This window comes from Limulus polyphemus, unplaced genomic scaffold (assembly GCF_000517525.1).
Source record: "Limulus polyphemus unplaced genomic scaffold, Limulus_polyphemus-2.1.2 Scaffold914, whole genome shotgun sequence".
In the NCBI taxonomy this organism is placed as follows: domain Eukaryota; kingdom Metazoa; phylum Arthropoda; class Merostomata; order Xiphosura; family Limulidae; genus Limulus; species Limulus polyphemus.
In genome coordinates, this window is record NW_013666524.1 from 183,876 (window position 1) to 198,042 (window position 14,167).

A 14,167-nucleotide genomic window follows, 5' to 3' on the forward strand; every position below is an offset into this window, starting at 1 on the left:
AAATGGAAAGATTTAGGTTTCTGGTTGTGATATCCTCTGATGGTGATTCGACCTTGGAATTTGTTTATTTCTTTTTGTTAACCAAAAAGGCTATATAATAGGCTATAAGTTCTCTGCTCACCATGGGTATCGAAACCCGAATTTTAGCGTTATAAGCCTTAAGACGTACAACTTAACCATCGGGTAGTTATCTTAAATGAAAACTGAAATATATTTGTGTGTCATAGCATAATGACTAACTATAATATTGCTATATAGTATAGGGACATATATATATATATATATACAAGCATTGTTTAAGGTAAAGGCTTTAAGTTTAGAATAAAACGTTGACATAAATTTGGTAGGAAAATAGTGTAAGTAAAATCATTGGTAGGCAAATAGTGTAAGTAAAACAATTGGTAGGCAAATAATATCAGTATTTATTATTTTCATTCTAAACTTCCTGTGCAACACTCCAGCTAAATTGTTACGTAAGTGATCCAAGGTCAAGTATAGTCATTCGTAATTTAGGACTATTCTTAGCCTAATGTTGGGATTAACTGCCCCCTAGTGGCTCAACGGTAAGTTTTGGGGCTTATAGCACTAAAGATTGGTTTTCGATAGCCGCGGTAGGTAGAGCAAATGTAGCCCATTGTGTAGTTTTTGTGTTTATTTAACAAACAAAATATTTTTATGGATAACGCTCACCCCCTGAAAACAACAAGTTTTACAAATTGGATTTCAAGTTAGTTCAGCGCTTTAAGTAGTAAATATTTTAAAGATTAAGGAGAAGAAAACAGTAATAAAGAAATGACTGCAAGGAACACAGGTCAAAGATCACAATATTCTTACTCTCAAGATGATACTAAATAAGTATCAATGGTATTTAAAATTTTATCCTCGGTAATAAATAGCAGAAATCAGAATTAATTAAGTGAGCATGTAAGCCATTTTAATTAATCCTCTCTCCAGTTTTTAGGGGTCTTTTCTTAACATCAAATCAACCTTTTCAAAACTTGCCACTTTTTTCCCTTTGACTATTTCGACCAGATCGATAAATTCTAGTCCATTTGAAAAAATCTTACCCGGTCAGACAAACAAACTCACGTAGACGTAACTTTACTTAATAAAACAACACGTAAAGTAAGACTAAGTGTTTATAATCGGTTTTCGATATCCGAAGTGTGAACAGCAGAAATAACTCAATGTGTAGCTTTGTGCCTAATTACAAAGAAACTTCTAGAGGGAAAAATTCAGAACTTAATTACATACCTGGTTCACGAAAGCTAACAACAAATTGAGAAAAGTTCTCATAATGATTACGCTCGCCTCAATCTGAGACCTAACATATGTCAGTACAATAAAAGTGTCAAACGTAGATATATTGTGATTTGTCTCATACACTATAGTTCAATTTACTGGGCTAAGTGTTCCGCCTATTTATAGATTAATCTCGGGGCAGTTGTTTCACGAAGAGAAACTCCTTTATTGTTTGCAAGAAACTAATGTTTATTGAATCACGTTTTATATAAACTAAATGTTATGTTAGTTTACATATATTAGTTTTGTAGCCATGGATACTATTTTAACATTGAGAAGCTCTGCATAAAAATAGGTTTTTATAGAAATTGTTTTCCACATAAATACATTATTGGTATACCAAGAAAAAACACCAGTGTCAAATAATAAATAAAGGAATATTGTTTGGAAATAATTTCAGGAACAAATGAAACTGAAAATAAAATTCGCACAGGCGCCGACGGGAAGGCCAAATATTCTGATTGCCATAAGGTGTATTTGGAGTGTATGTAATATATTTGATGGATTTTGCATCTTCAAATCCTCCCCTTTAAGATTCCGACTGATGCCAATTCAGAACTATTGAGGATTTTGCAGAATTTGCAGCTGAAATGCAGCATCACTGGCCCAAATAGTTTGTCAATATGACTGTTGATTTCTATTTATCAAAAGCCGGATATAAAGTTTTTAGAACTTGCAGAAAACTGTTATCTTAGTGATCAGAATTTGCTGTAGTCTTAATATATCCAAACAATGGCTACGTTAGTAGCAAGATATTAGGCTACAGCAAGTACTTGGACATTATGGAAAGTTTAAGTCTTCATATTATGAATAAGATTTCTCTTAATGCCTGATATATAACTGCTCAAAAAACAAAATTTATCATCCCAGGGAAGATCGGCAGGCATTAATGATAAACCCATTGTACTTATTTAATTTTCATCAGGATTTAGTCCTTAAGTAGTCAAGATATATTCGTTGACATCCAATAAATATACTGGTCAAATAACACCGAACTTCGTGTGGTTATAACCAAGTTTAGAGTGACTTAAAGGAAGCAGACTGGCTGTTGTAGTTCATTTTCTTAATTAAAAAGGTATTTTTTGAGACTGTGCAGAATATTCTAGCAAACATTTATTACATAGACACTCTAAATGGATAGTAAGTATAGAACCCTATATTTCTATTCTCAGTTATTGATTTGTTATAACCAACACTTTATCCTTCTCCTCAACACTTGATTCTGCCACGCTACAATCTTTGCTACATGCCTTTAACATATCAAATTAAATTATTTTTAGCAGAAAATGAAAAAAATAAAGGAAGTATAAAAAAGAAAACAGTACGATTTTAACTCAAAATTTATTTACTTTAATATAAATGGTTACAAATATTTTCATATTCCGTTTGATCTTTTTTTAAATGAAGTCAGAAATTACGTTTCTTAGAAACTTCACACTAGGCCTCGCCCGGCTTTGGGTAAGTCAGAAATTACGTTTTATAGAAACTTCACACTAGGCCTCGCCCGGTTTTGCGTCAACACATCAAGTGAATTTTCGGTTGCAGAAAATAAAAATGATATATAAGATGTAGGTTGTTATTTTCTTGGTGCAGATCAACACATTGAGCTTTCTACACTCTTTCCACAAAAGGAAAATCGAACCATTGATTTTAATATACGAGTCTTTACTTACTACTGACATTTTGTGGGACAACGTGTGTATAACTCGAAATTTATTTACTTAATATAAATGTTTCTAAACTTTTCATTCCGTTTGAGTTTCGGCTATTATTATTCATTTACATAAAGATAGGAAATCACTTTCTTTGATATTTCGTCAAAAAAACGAAAAAACATTTATTAATTATTTCTGTCAGTGTAATGAAAACTTTAACTTATAATTATTAATTATTTAAGCAGTTTAAAGCTGGGGTATATCATAACAAGCAATATTTGGGGTGTAAAACGGAAATTTTGTGCCTTTAATTGTATATAAACAACGTGAAAGTAAGAATAACTCTTATCTTGAGCAACCAAACACCCCGTCACACAACATAATGAATTTGCCCATTGACAGGACCTGTACTGAGTACTTATTATGATGGAAGTGATGGTAATTAGAGATGTCGCCACAAACACAGACAGAACAACACCCAGCCAAACCTGAGGATAAAACAAAACAAATCTATATAAATAAAGAGTATACGTGTGTGAGTGCATGGAAAGTTTTTTAATTTCAGCAAATTATCCAGAAATGAACTTACGAATAGCGAAGTATGAACGACGTCACCATATGACTAAGAGAAGGGTGGGTGAACAGAGCACTATACATTCCAGAGGAAAAGACATTTGGGGAATGGATTTGTCATCCATCAGAGCTCCATCTCAGACTGACGTGTTGATGTGTTAAGATTTAGTGTGTGAATTTCTTCATTTGTTTATAGGCACTTAGAGTACCGGTAACGTCACCCTAATGAATTTTAATACTTCCCCTAATACCCAGGATTTGAAAGAGTCGCTAGACCTGATGTTTCTAACTAGATGAATAGATCGGTTTAATTTTTATCACAATGTTTGACTTGTAACGTCGTTTGTACTACATACCAAATTTGGTGAAGAACCATCAATTCAATACACTGTAGTAGAAAGAAATCGAGAAACAACTAGTAACAAAAAGCTTCACTGCAGTACAAATAAGCATGCAGGAAAGCCTATTAAGTAGTAACAAAAAAAAACGACCACAAAAATTGCAAAAATAATACCAAAAAATTGAAACTTTTCATACAAATGTGCAACGATGCAACGAAACTACATTCAAAATTTGAAGAAGATCCGTCGAAAGAGGACGAAGTACTGATACAAAACGAAAAACCTGTTGTAACTCTCTAAAAACGAAGTGTAGAAAAGTGAAACTTTGCATGTAAACTGCGCAACGAACAAGTGAACTACATACCAAATTTGGTGAATATATTTCAATTCAGTACAATGCAGTAGCAAGAAATCGAGAAATAAGTAGTAACTATCAGCTTCACTGGAGTACAGATACGCAAGCAGGGAAGCCAATAAACTAATAACTAATAAACACCAACAAAGTCGCAAAACTAATATTACAAAGTTGAAAATGTGCATGTAAATGCGCAACGATCCAACAAACCTTCATTCGAAATTTGGAGAAGATCTGTAGAAAGGGGACGAAGTACTGGTACAAAACGAAAAATCTTCTATAACTCTCGTAAAACGAAGTGTAGAAAGGTGAAACTTTGCATGTAAACTGTGCAACGAAAATAGTGAACCTACATATCAAATTTGGTGAAGATATTTCAATTCAGTACAATGCGGTAGCAAGACATTGAGAAATAAATAGTAACAATCAGCTTCACTGAAGTACACAAATGCATGCAGAGAAGCGTATAAAGAGGTTACAAAAAACGACCACAAAAATCGCAAAACGAACGCTACAAATTTCAAAATTTGCATGTAATTGCGAAATGATCCATCGAAACGGACGAAGTATTGGTACAAAACGCAAAACCTGCCATAACTCCCGTAAAACAAAAGTAGAAAGTTGATACTTTGTATGTTACTGTGCAACGAACTAGTGAACCTACCTACCAAATTTTTTGAAGATCCATCAGTTCAGTCAGCTGTGGTAACAAGAAATCGAGAAACATCTAGTAACTAAAGGCTTCACTGCAATACACATACGCATTTAGGAAAGTCAATAAAGTAGTTACAAATAAACGACCACAAAAATCGCAAAACCAATACTACAAAGTTGAAAACTTGCATGTAAATGCGCAACTATGCAATGAACCTTCATTTCAAATTTGGAGAAAATCCGTCGAAAGAGGACGAAGTACTGGTACAAAACGAAATACCTGCTATAACTCCCGTAAAACGAAGAGTAGAAAGGTGAAACTTTGCTTGTAACTGCGCAACGAACTACTGAACCTACATACCAAATTTGGTGAAGATGTTTCAAATCACTACAATGCGGTAGTAAGAAATCGGGAAATAAGAATTAACAATCAGCTTCACTGGAGAACACATATGTTTGCAAGGAAGCCAATAAAGTAATAACAAATAAACGACCATAAAAATCGCAAAACTAACAATACAAATTTGAAAATTTGCATGTAAATACGCAACGATGCAACGAACCTTCATTCAAATTTTGAAGAAGATCTGTCTAAAAAGGACGAAGTACTGGTACAAAAAGAAAAAAACCTGCTATAACTCCCGTAAAACGAAGTGTAGAAAGGTGAAACTTTGCATGTAAACAGCGCAACGAATTAGTGAACGTACATACAAAATTTGGTGAAGATGTTTCAAATCACTACAATGCGGTAGTAAGAAATCGGGAAATAAGTATTAACAATCAGCCTCACTGGAGTACACATACGCATGCAATGAAGGCAATAAAGTAGTTACAAATAAACGACCACAAAAATCGCAAACTAACACTACGAATTTGAAAATTTGCATAAAAATTCGCAACGACGCATTGAACCTTCAGTCCAGATGTGGAGAAGATTCATCGAAAGGGGACGAAGTACTGTTACAAAACGAAAAACCTGCCATAACTCCCGTAAAACGAAGTTTGGGAAGTTAAACTTTTATATGTAACTGCGCAACGAATTAGTTAACCTACATAGCAAATTTGGTGAAGATCCATCAATTCAATACCCTGTGGCAGCAAGAAATGGAGAAACAAGTAGTAATAAATAGCTTCACTAAAGTACACATACGCATGCAGGGAAGCCAAGAAAGTAGTGACAAAAAAACGACCACAAAAATCGCAAAACTAATGCTACAAAGTTAAAACTTTGCATGTAAATCCGTAAAGATGCAACGAAACTTCATACAAAAGTTGGAGTAGATCTGTCGAAAGTGGACGACGTAGTGGTACAAAACGACAAACCTGCTATAACTCCCGTTAAAAGAAGTGTAGAAAGGTGAAACTTTGCATGTAAACCGCGCAATGAACTACTGAACCTAAATATCAAATTTGGGGAAGATGTTTCAATTCAAAAGTATGCTGAAGCAAGAATTCGAGAAACAAGTATTAACACTCAGCTTCACTGGACTACAGATACGCATGCAGGAAAGCCAATAAAGTAGTAACAAAACAACGACCACAAAAATCGCAAAAATAATACTACAAAGTTGAAAATTTGCATGTAAATACGCAACGATGCAACGAACCTTCATTCAAAATTTGGAAAAGATCCGTTGAAAGGGACGAAGTATTGGTAAAAAACCCAAAACCTGCTATAACTCCCGTAAAACGAAGTGTAGAAAGGTGTAACTTTGCATGTAAATTGCGCAACGAACTACTGAACCTACATATCAAATTTGGTGAAGATGTTTCAAGTCATTACAATGCAGTAGCAAGAAATCAAAAATAAGTAGTAACAATCAGCTTCACTGCAGTACACATACGCATGCATGGAAGCCAATAAAGTAGTAACAAATAAACGACCACAAAAAATCGCCAAACTAATATTACAAAGTTCAACATTTGCATGAAAATGCGCAAAGATACAACGAACCTTCAAACAAAAAATTGAAGATCTTTCGAAAATGGACAAAGCACTGATACAAAATGCAAAACTTGCCATAACCCCCGTAAAACCAAGAGTAGAAAGTTGATACTCTGTATGTTACTATGCTACAAAATAATGAACCTCTATACCAAATTTGGGTAAGATCCACCAATTCAGTACCCTGTGGTAAGAATAAATAAGAGAAACAACTTGTAACAAAAAGCTTCACTGTAGTACACATACGCATGCAGGAAGCCAATAAAGTAGTAACAAAAAACGACCGCAAAAATCGCAAAACTGGCACTACAAAGTTGAAAATGTGCATGAAAATGCGCAACGATGCAACGAAACTTCATTCAAAATTTGTAGAAGATCCGTCGAAAGAAGACGAAGTACTGGTACTAAACGAAAACCTGCTATAACTCCCGTAAAACGAATTAGTGAATCTTCATAACAAATTTTTTGAAGCTCCATCAATTCAGTTCCCTATGGTAGCAAGAAATTGAGAAACAACTAGTAACAAAAAGCTTCACTGCAGTACACATACGCATGCAGGGAAGTCACTAAAATAGTTACAAATAAACGACAACAAAAATCGTAAATATAATACCGAAAAGTTGAAAATTTGCATGTAAATGCACAACGACGCAACGAACCTTCATTCAAAATTTGGAAAAGATTCATTGAAAGGGGACGAAGTACTGGTACAAAACGCAAAATCTGTCATAACTCCCGTAAAACAAAGAGTAGAAAATTGATACTTTGTATTTTGTTGTGCAACGAACTAGTGAATCGTCATACCAAATTTTTTGAAGATCCATCAATTCAGTACCCTGTGGTAGCAAGAAATCGAGAAATAACTACAAGCTTCACTGCAGTACACATACGCATGCAAGGAAGTCAATAAGGTAATTACAAATAAACGACCACAAAAATCGCAAAAAGTAAGAAAAGAAGAAAATTCCCAAATTGGGAGAAAAGATTCAAGAAATAGAAAGGAGGGAAAGAGCCAACCAGATGACACATAAGAGTACACATCTGCATTCTGTCCATTGTGAAGAATTTAACCCCACATAGATAGCTTGTGAGCAATAAACTTATCACTGACCCACCAAGGGAACCGTAATTGATGTAAGATGTATAAATGTAATAACGTATAATTGATGTATAATAATTCGTATCATTAGTTCTAATTGAAAATTTAAAAAAATTGTATCTGTCTTTCTTAAAATCAAGAAAATAAAGGAAAGAAAGATAAACATTTTGAATCTTAACTAAAAATGTAAAATATTAAGTGTAAAAAGGCCATAATTTGTAATAAAAAAGTCTGAATCACTGTAGTGCTAATGAAAGAATGAGCCTTTGGTATACACAATGTGCTGAAGGATGGCTGTGCATATAGAATGTGCTGCCCTCCTATTGATGGAGGTCTAATGTCTAATGCTAATTACATCATAAACTAGTGCAGTACAAATTATTACATGTAGGGGTGAGAAGTTTATTTAAAGGATTGGTACAAGGACAAAAACTGTTTTAGCAATGATATAAGGTAATAGTTCTTGGTTCAGTTGAGAAAAAGAGTTGCATTTCTTAAAGAAGAGCTGATGTTATTAAAATTCATTTTCATCTGAGTACTGCACTAGTTGAACATGTCATTCAAGGAAAAAAAAAGTCTTATTTTGGCTCAATCAAATGATATGATAGCTGGAAATATCAGAGAATGTAATTATCATATCTTAAATTAGGATGAAAGGTTGGCAAGTCAGGAAATATGCAGATGGCATGATTTCTTTAAGTTCACTATCTCAATTAAGTAGTCACATAACCAATGGCTTTTTGTGAGTGTATATATAGGGTTTGCACTGATTTTGATTATATATTCCTGAGGATGACATGATTGGATGTCAAAACATGTATATTATCTGTTTTGAGACTGTCAACAGTCTCAAAATAAAGTTTTTAAAGTGTGTACTTAAACATGTTCATCGTTTAAGTGTTTTATTTATTTATAGATATACACAAGTACCTTAAATTGTAAGCTTTTAATATAATTAGCTATGTTCTCATTGAATGTTATTAATCTTGTAGGCTCAACTTGTCAAAAAAACATGTAATTGGAGCTTACAGTTTTTCTACTTCTATCCAATACCATATTATTACTACAGTAATCAGGTTTACCAAAAATTTCTGTCATTCACCTTCTTTAACTTTCCAGCCAAATGTCTCTCTCTTTCTGTGTACATGGGTCTTTCTTTAGAAACTTTACTCAGTTTCTTAAACAACAGACCAAAATGTTAGGGACAGAATTAACAGTTAGAAAATTGGTGTACTTAAATAATATATAAGTAATAGTGCACCAAAGTTGGAATGAATAAGCTAACTGAAAGGACTTGAAAGAATATAATTGTTTTATTGTTATTATTTCTTCTCTCTCTTACAAAAAGTAATGGTTGTATTCCTTAGGACTACTTGTCTTTTGAACTTAGGAATACTTGTATTTTGCATAATGAATTTTCTTAGGGTAAATTTGGCAGCTAATATAAAAAAAAAACACTCAAATAAGATGAATAAGAATGGCTGAGAAATTTAAAGTATCAGGAAAAGTGTACTGAAATATCCCCTTGGAGTTCCACAGAATTTTTTGGGGTGATTGTCAGTTATATAGATCAAGGTCAACTGCTGAAGAATGGGGGGATCTGAAAATATTCTTAATTGTTCATCACTTCAGTAAGCTTGTATCCACACCTTTTAAACATGGTTCCTGATACATGTCAGTAAATAAACCATGTTTAGCTTAAAGTACTGATTTTCTAATATATTGTAAAGTCTTACATAAAACACTTTCAACTGATATGAAAGTCAATTTGTATTTTACATTTATTGTTCTCCATCTGGGATGTTACAGACATAAAATATTGTAATATCAAAATTGGTTCTGCCAAAAAAAAAGTGTCTTACATAAATTTGCAAGAGGAAACTTTTTATTTCCATTTTCTAGAAACTAATTTATACCAACAACTGAAATATCCATGAAGTGTTAATTTTCTATAACCCCAAAAAATCAAGCATAAATGCAAGTGTTACATAAAAAAACAACCCTATGAAAAGCATCATGAAAAGCCAGTGTGTTATGCAGTAGACAAACAATAACTTTACACTATATCCCAGCAATACAGTTTGTATGTTAATGATGTTTCATACTTTAACTTTACTACTTTCATCCAGATGTAACTTTTTAAACTTAATGAATCATTACAAAGATACAAGTACATGAATATACAGTACTGAATGATTATTATATGTATGATTATAAGTTTTAAAGATTAAAAATATATATTACTCAACAAAATAACCTGAACAATTATTAAACATATTGCGATACCAATAAATATTATCAAACATTAAACTGACAAATAATTGGCTTAAGTGTTAACTGAATATTTCTTCGCGTGATGCACTTTAACTAACAGTAAAAACAATTCTGAATATGTCACAATACTGTGGTAAACAGGAGCCTGTGGTTGTGTATTTAGTTAATAAAAAGTACAATTTCTAAATCTCAAGCATATTATACTGACAATATTACATTTACTTGTGCTTCAGACATAAAGCATAATGCCAAAGCAGGGAAAAATGTCATAATAACATTTTTCTATAATATTCAGATTTTTGTGAGAAAAAAGCAGCTTGTTTGTATCATACTTCTCACAAGGAATTATATAAAATGGATTTAAAGAAATAATAAATAAAATCACACTCTGAAACAGATTTATAAACTAAGTTTCCAACAGTCTATAAAAGATGTACTTTCCATTTAACATCATCCATTAAGGCATTTTTCCATATATTGTTTGCAAGTTTTAATTACATTAAACCATCTATAAAGGCATTTACTGTGTACTGTTTGCAACTTTTAATTTTACTAAACCATCCATAAAGCCATTTTACTGTGTATTGTTTGTAACTTTTCATTTGTAACACTATTATTTCAGAAAAGAAAGCTTTGTTTAATAATCTTTCATCAACATCTCAACAGTTTTTGGTTAATTGATGATTTTTTTACACAAGTTTCTGAGTTGGAATATAAAACTTTACAGGCTCCATGTCAATAATGGACTTGAACATATCAATACAAAAAATATTCTTAATTAATTATCTCCAATAATTTATAGGATGTTCCACAGTTTAAGATATATGTTTGTATATCCATTAGTTCATAACAAATAAAATAAATCTAAGTGTAATTATTAATAAACGCTTCTTATCCAAGAATATTTCAAAGCTTTCAAAACATTCTGAGATTAACCTTCTTAAATCACGTTCTTAAAATTTACTGCACAGGATTCTTCTTCAAATTCATTTGGCATATTCCAAACAAACTTAATTGTTTCCTGTACTCTTTTAATCAAATAGCTTATGGATTTGGCAGCACAATTAATTTAATATCAAACACAGGAATATCTAGTGATTAAATAATTATCATTTTCCCTTTAGTTGTTAAAACACCTACACAAACTGAATCTTTGAAAAACAAGACAATTTTTGTAAAACACAGGCTTCCAGTTCATCATAGTAGAGTTTAGTAAGTTCAGGTGATTATTTCCCCATTTAAGAAATATAACTCTTCAAGCAAAAACTTGGAATTGAATATTATTTCAAAAACTATAAGAAACATAATAATATGTATATTTAATGTAATTTTTACAAAACTGACATTAAAATAACAAGAAGAATACACTTTTATTAATTAAAATCTATATTGTAGATTATTTACTTTTATCATATAATTGTATTGGACCTTCGAAAAACTAATTTCACGATTAAAGTTTATTTATAACACTTTAACATTACATTAATATATTTAGTAAATACAAACAGACAAATAAAATTTAATAAAACATAGATGAATTAAACATTCAAAATCTCAAATATCTCACATGCTTTATCTGATGTAATGAAAACCAAGAATTTATATTGTTTCAAAAGTTAGCAAGAAATACTTCAGGTTAAGCCACTAACTTGTGGAGTCAAACTTCAAAATTTCTTCATGTAATTTCTGACGAAAATCTAGCATTGCAGTTATGTTTTTGTATTTTAGAATTTCAACCATGGACAGCTTGGGATTTTTTCTCGATGTTATATTGAGGGTGTTACTGGTATCAAGGCATCCCATTATTGCATTAACCATTTGAAGAGTCTCTCCAAATGATTCTTCCATGGTAGAACAAACTTCAAACAGTTTACCATCCCACAAAGAACACAACTTGTCTTTAGAATCAAAACAATCCTTCAAGATATTTACTCCCAACAGTGAAGCTGGGATGTCTTCTAGTCTTTTGTTTAAAAATATTACTTTACCTCTGTCATCCCATGGATATTTTTTCTTAATATCATCATGAAAATTAAATGCAACAGTAACATAACCATGATGACCACTGATAGTAACTGCCACTGTATGAAGCAAAATACATGAGGGAACTTTAATGAAACTTTCACCAGATACAAGGCTTTCTGTTCTGCAGTTACTCACGATACAGTTTTCTGAAACATATGTTGGTACTCGGAAATCACAATATTCTACAACTGAATTTTTACTTACTTGAGAACTCCTGTTTATAAGAGAATGAATAACAGTACCATTAATCATAAGTTCTCCAGCACAAGGACCACAAAAAGCAGAATCAGCAAATTTTGAAAGCTGTAGTTCTCTAGCAAAACTGGAATTGGCACAGAGATTCTCAACATACTCTGTCATTGTCCCCATATGATAGAATTTTGATTGCTGTAATACAACAATATTCAAGTCACAACCTTGTAATAAATGAAAGATCCTTTGACGAGCCGTAACTAGCTCCTCAGTTGAATCAACTACAGTGGAAGAGTTGTAAATGTAATCTGGAACAGCACATGAACCCAATGCCTGAAGGAAATCTCCATAGGCATCAATTTCACAACTAAAAGATTTGTTTGCCCTACAGAAGTCTATCATTTTCTTTGTTACTTCAGTGGAAAAGAAGAAAGCACTATCACTGTATACAATATCTTCATCACCCTCTGTAAGAGTCAAAACACATATCAAGAGTATGGTGCAAAGAATACCAGAAAATACATAAAAAATGTCTAAATTATATGACTGATCCAAAATACCACTTAAAACATTAATTTTTTTTATTTACACTGCTGTTTATAAAGAACAAAATGTAAACTTATAACACATTAAGAAATATGAATGACATATGATTGTTTGTACATACCGCTGTGCCACTGGGGGGCTTCAGCCATAACTCTACAACAATAATCACACTTAATCCATAACTTTTCTACACTTTGTTTATGTTACAATTAAAAGGATATTATTATCATTTTAAAATTACATGTATATATATATGTTACATAAAATTTCATAAATTCATAATTTTTTTTGAGAAACTGATATTGGCAATCTTTTTATATCCACATAGAAACTTTTTGCAGGTAATAATAACCTACTCAAAAATAATTATGTAATTAAAACACACTGAGCTCATAATACAAAAACTAGTGATGTACACATATATAACTAATATATGTTTTTTCTCAACAACAAATAAGGACCAATGTGAAAACTCATAACCACATACTCAAAGCTACAAGAAAAATTATATTTAAAAATCAATAAATTCATATCACTTAACGATGAAAATAGTTCCTGACAAAGCTATATAAGCATTAAATTTAAAATACTCATTATCTTACCTGGAGTGGATATGGTAACCACAGCACCTTTCTCTCTCATTACTGCCTCTGTGGGTTTCTGCAGAACTAGACTGCAAGAACTGAGAAAGCATGTTTTAGAAGTGAATTCCAAAGGAGGCAGGACATAGACTCCGTGCTTTGTACCAATGTTAAGATTTGATGGGTGTGCAAGAGCAGTGAATCCGGGCTTTGTAAACGACCATGCAGGTTCATTTTCATATTCTATGCGAAAAATGAAATCTTAAGGGTGACTTAGTTTATAACTTGTACTTAAGTAGTTAGAGTAAGGTTGTGATGATCATATATCAAATATGGTCATATTTAGTTGCTTATACAATCAACTAAATTTAATTATTAACTTTTATTATTATTATTAATTAAATAATTATTACTAACAACATTTTAGCCAAACTTTCTTCTGCTAATCTGCTGCTATCTTCAGGGAAGTCCCGAGAAGCACAATTTTCTGTGTTGGTAATGGCCGGGATTTGATCCTGGATCTTCTTGTTAGAAGTCTGGTATGTTTTCTACTCAACTGAGGTCTCACTCAAGTGACTATTTGCTGACTTCTTTGCTACTTTTTATCTTTCTTTTTCTCATGTAT

The 14,167-nt window shown here is 32.1% G+C and overlaps 1 protein-coding gene across 2 annotated transcripts in view; it reads right to left on the bottom strand.

Moving 5' to 3' along the window:
• Nucleotides 1–9,431: 9,431 nt before the first annotated feature.
• The window catches only part of LOC106461208 (fucose-1-phosphate guanylyltransferase-like), a 22,071-nt gene continuing 17,335 nt past the window's right edge, over nt 9,432–14,167 (bottom strand). The window contains exons 4-6 of one of the 2 annotated variants that reach the window (XR_002610950.1): nt 13,564–13,785; nt 10,538–12,882; nt 9,432–10,480 (exon numbers count right to left, since the gene is read on the bottom strand). Coding sequence is in view for 1 of the 2 variants with exons in the window: in XM_013921003.2 (XP_013776457.1) it covers nt 11,843–12,882; nt 13,564–13,785 (1,262 nt within the window). In the remaining variant the exon portion in view is untranslated. Of the gene's footprint in view, nt 12,883–13,563; nt 13,786–14,167 lie in introns of both variants that reach the window. The other variant, XM_013921003.2, reaches the window with a different exon arrangement.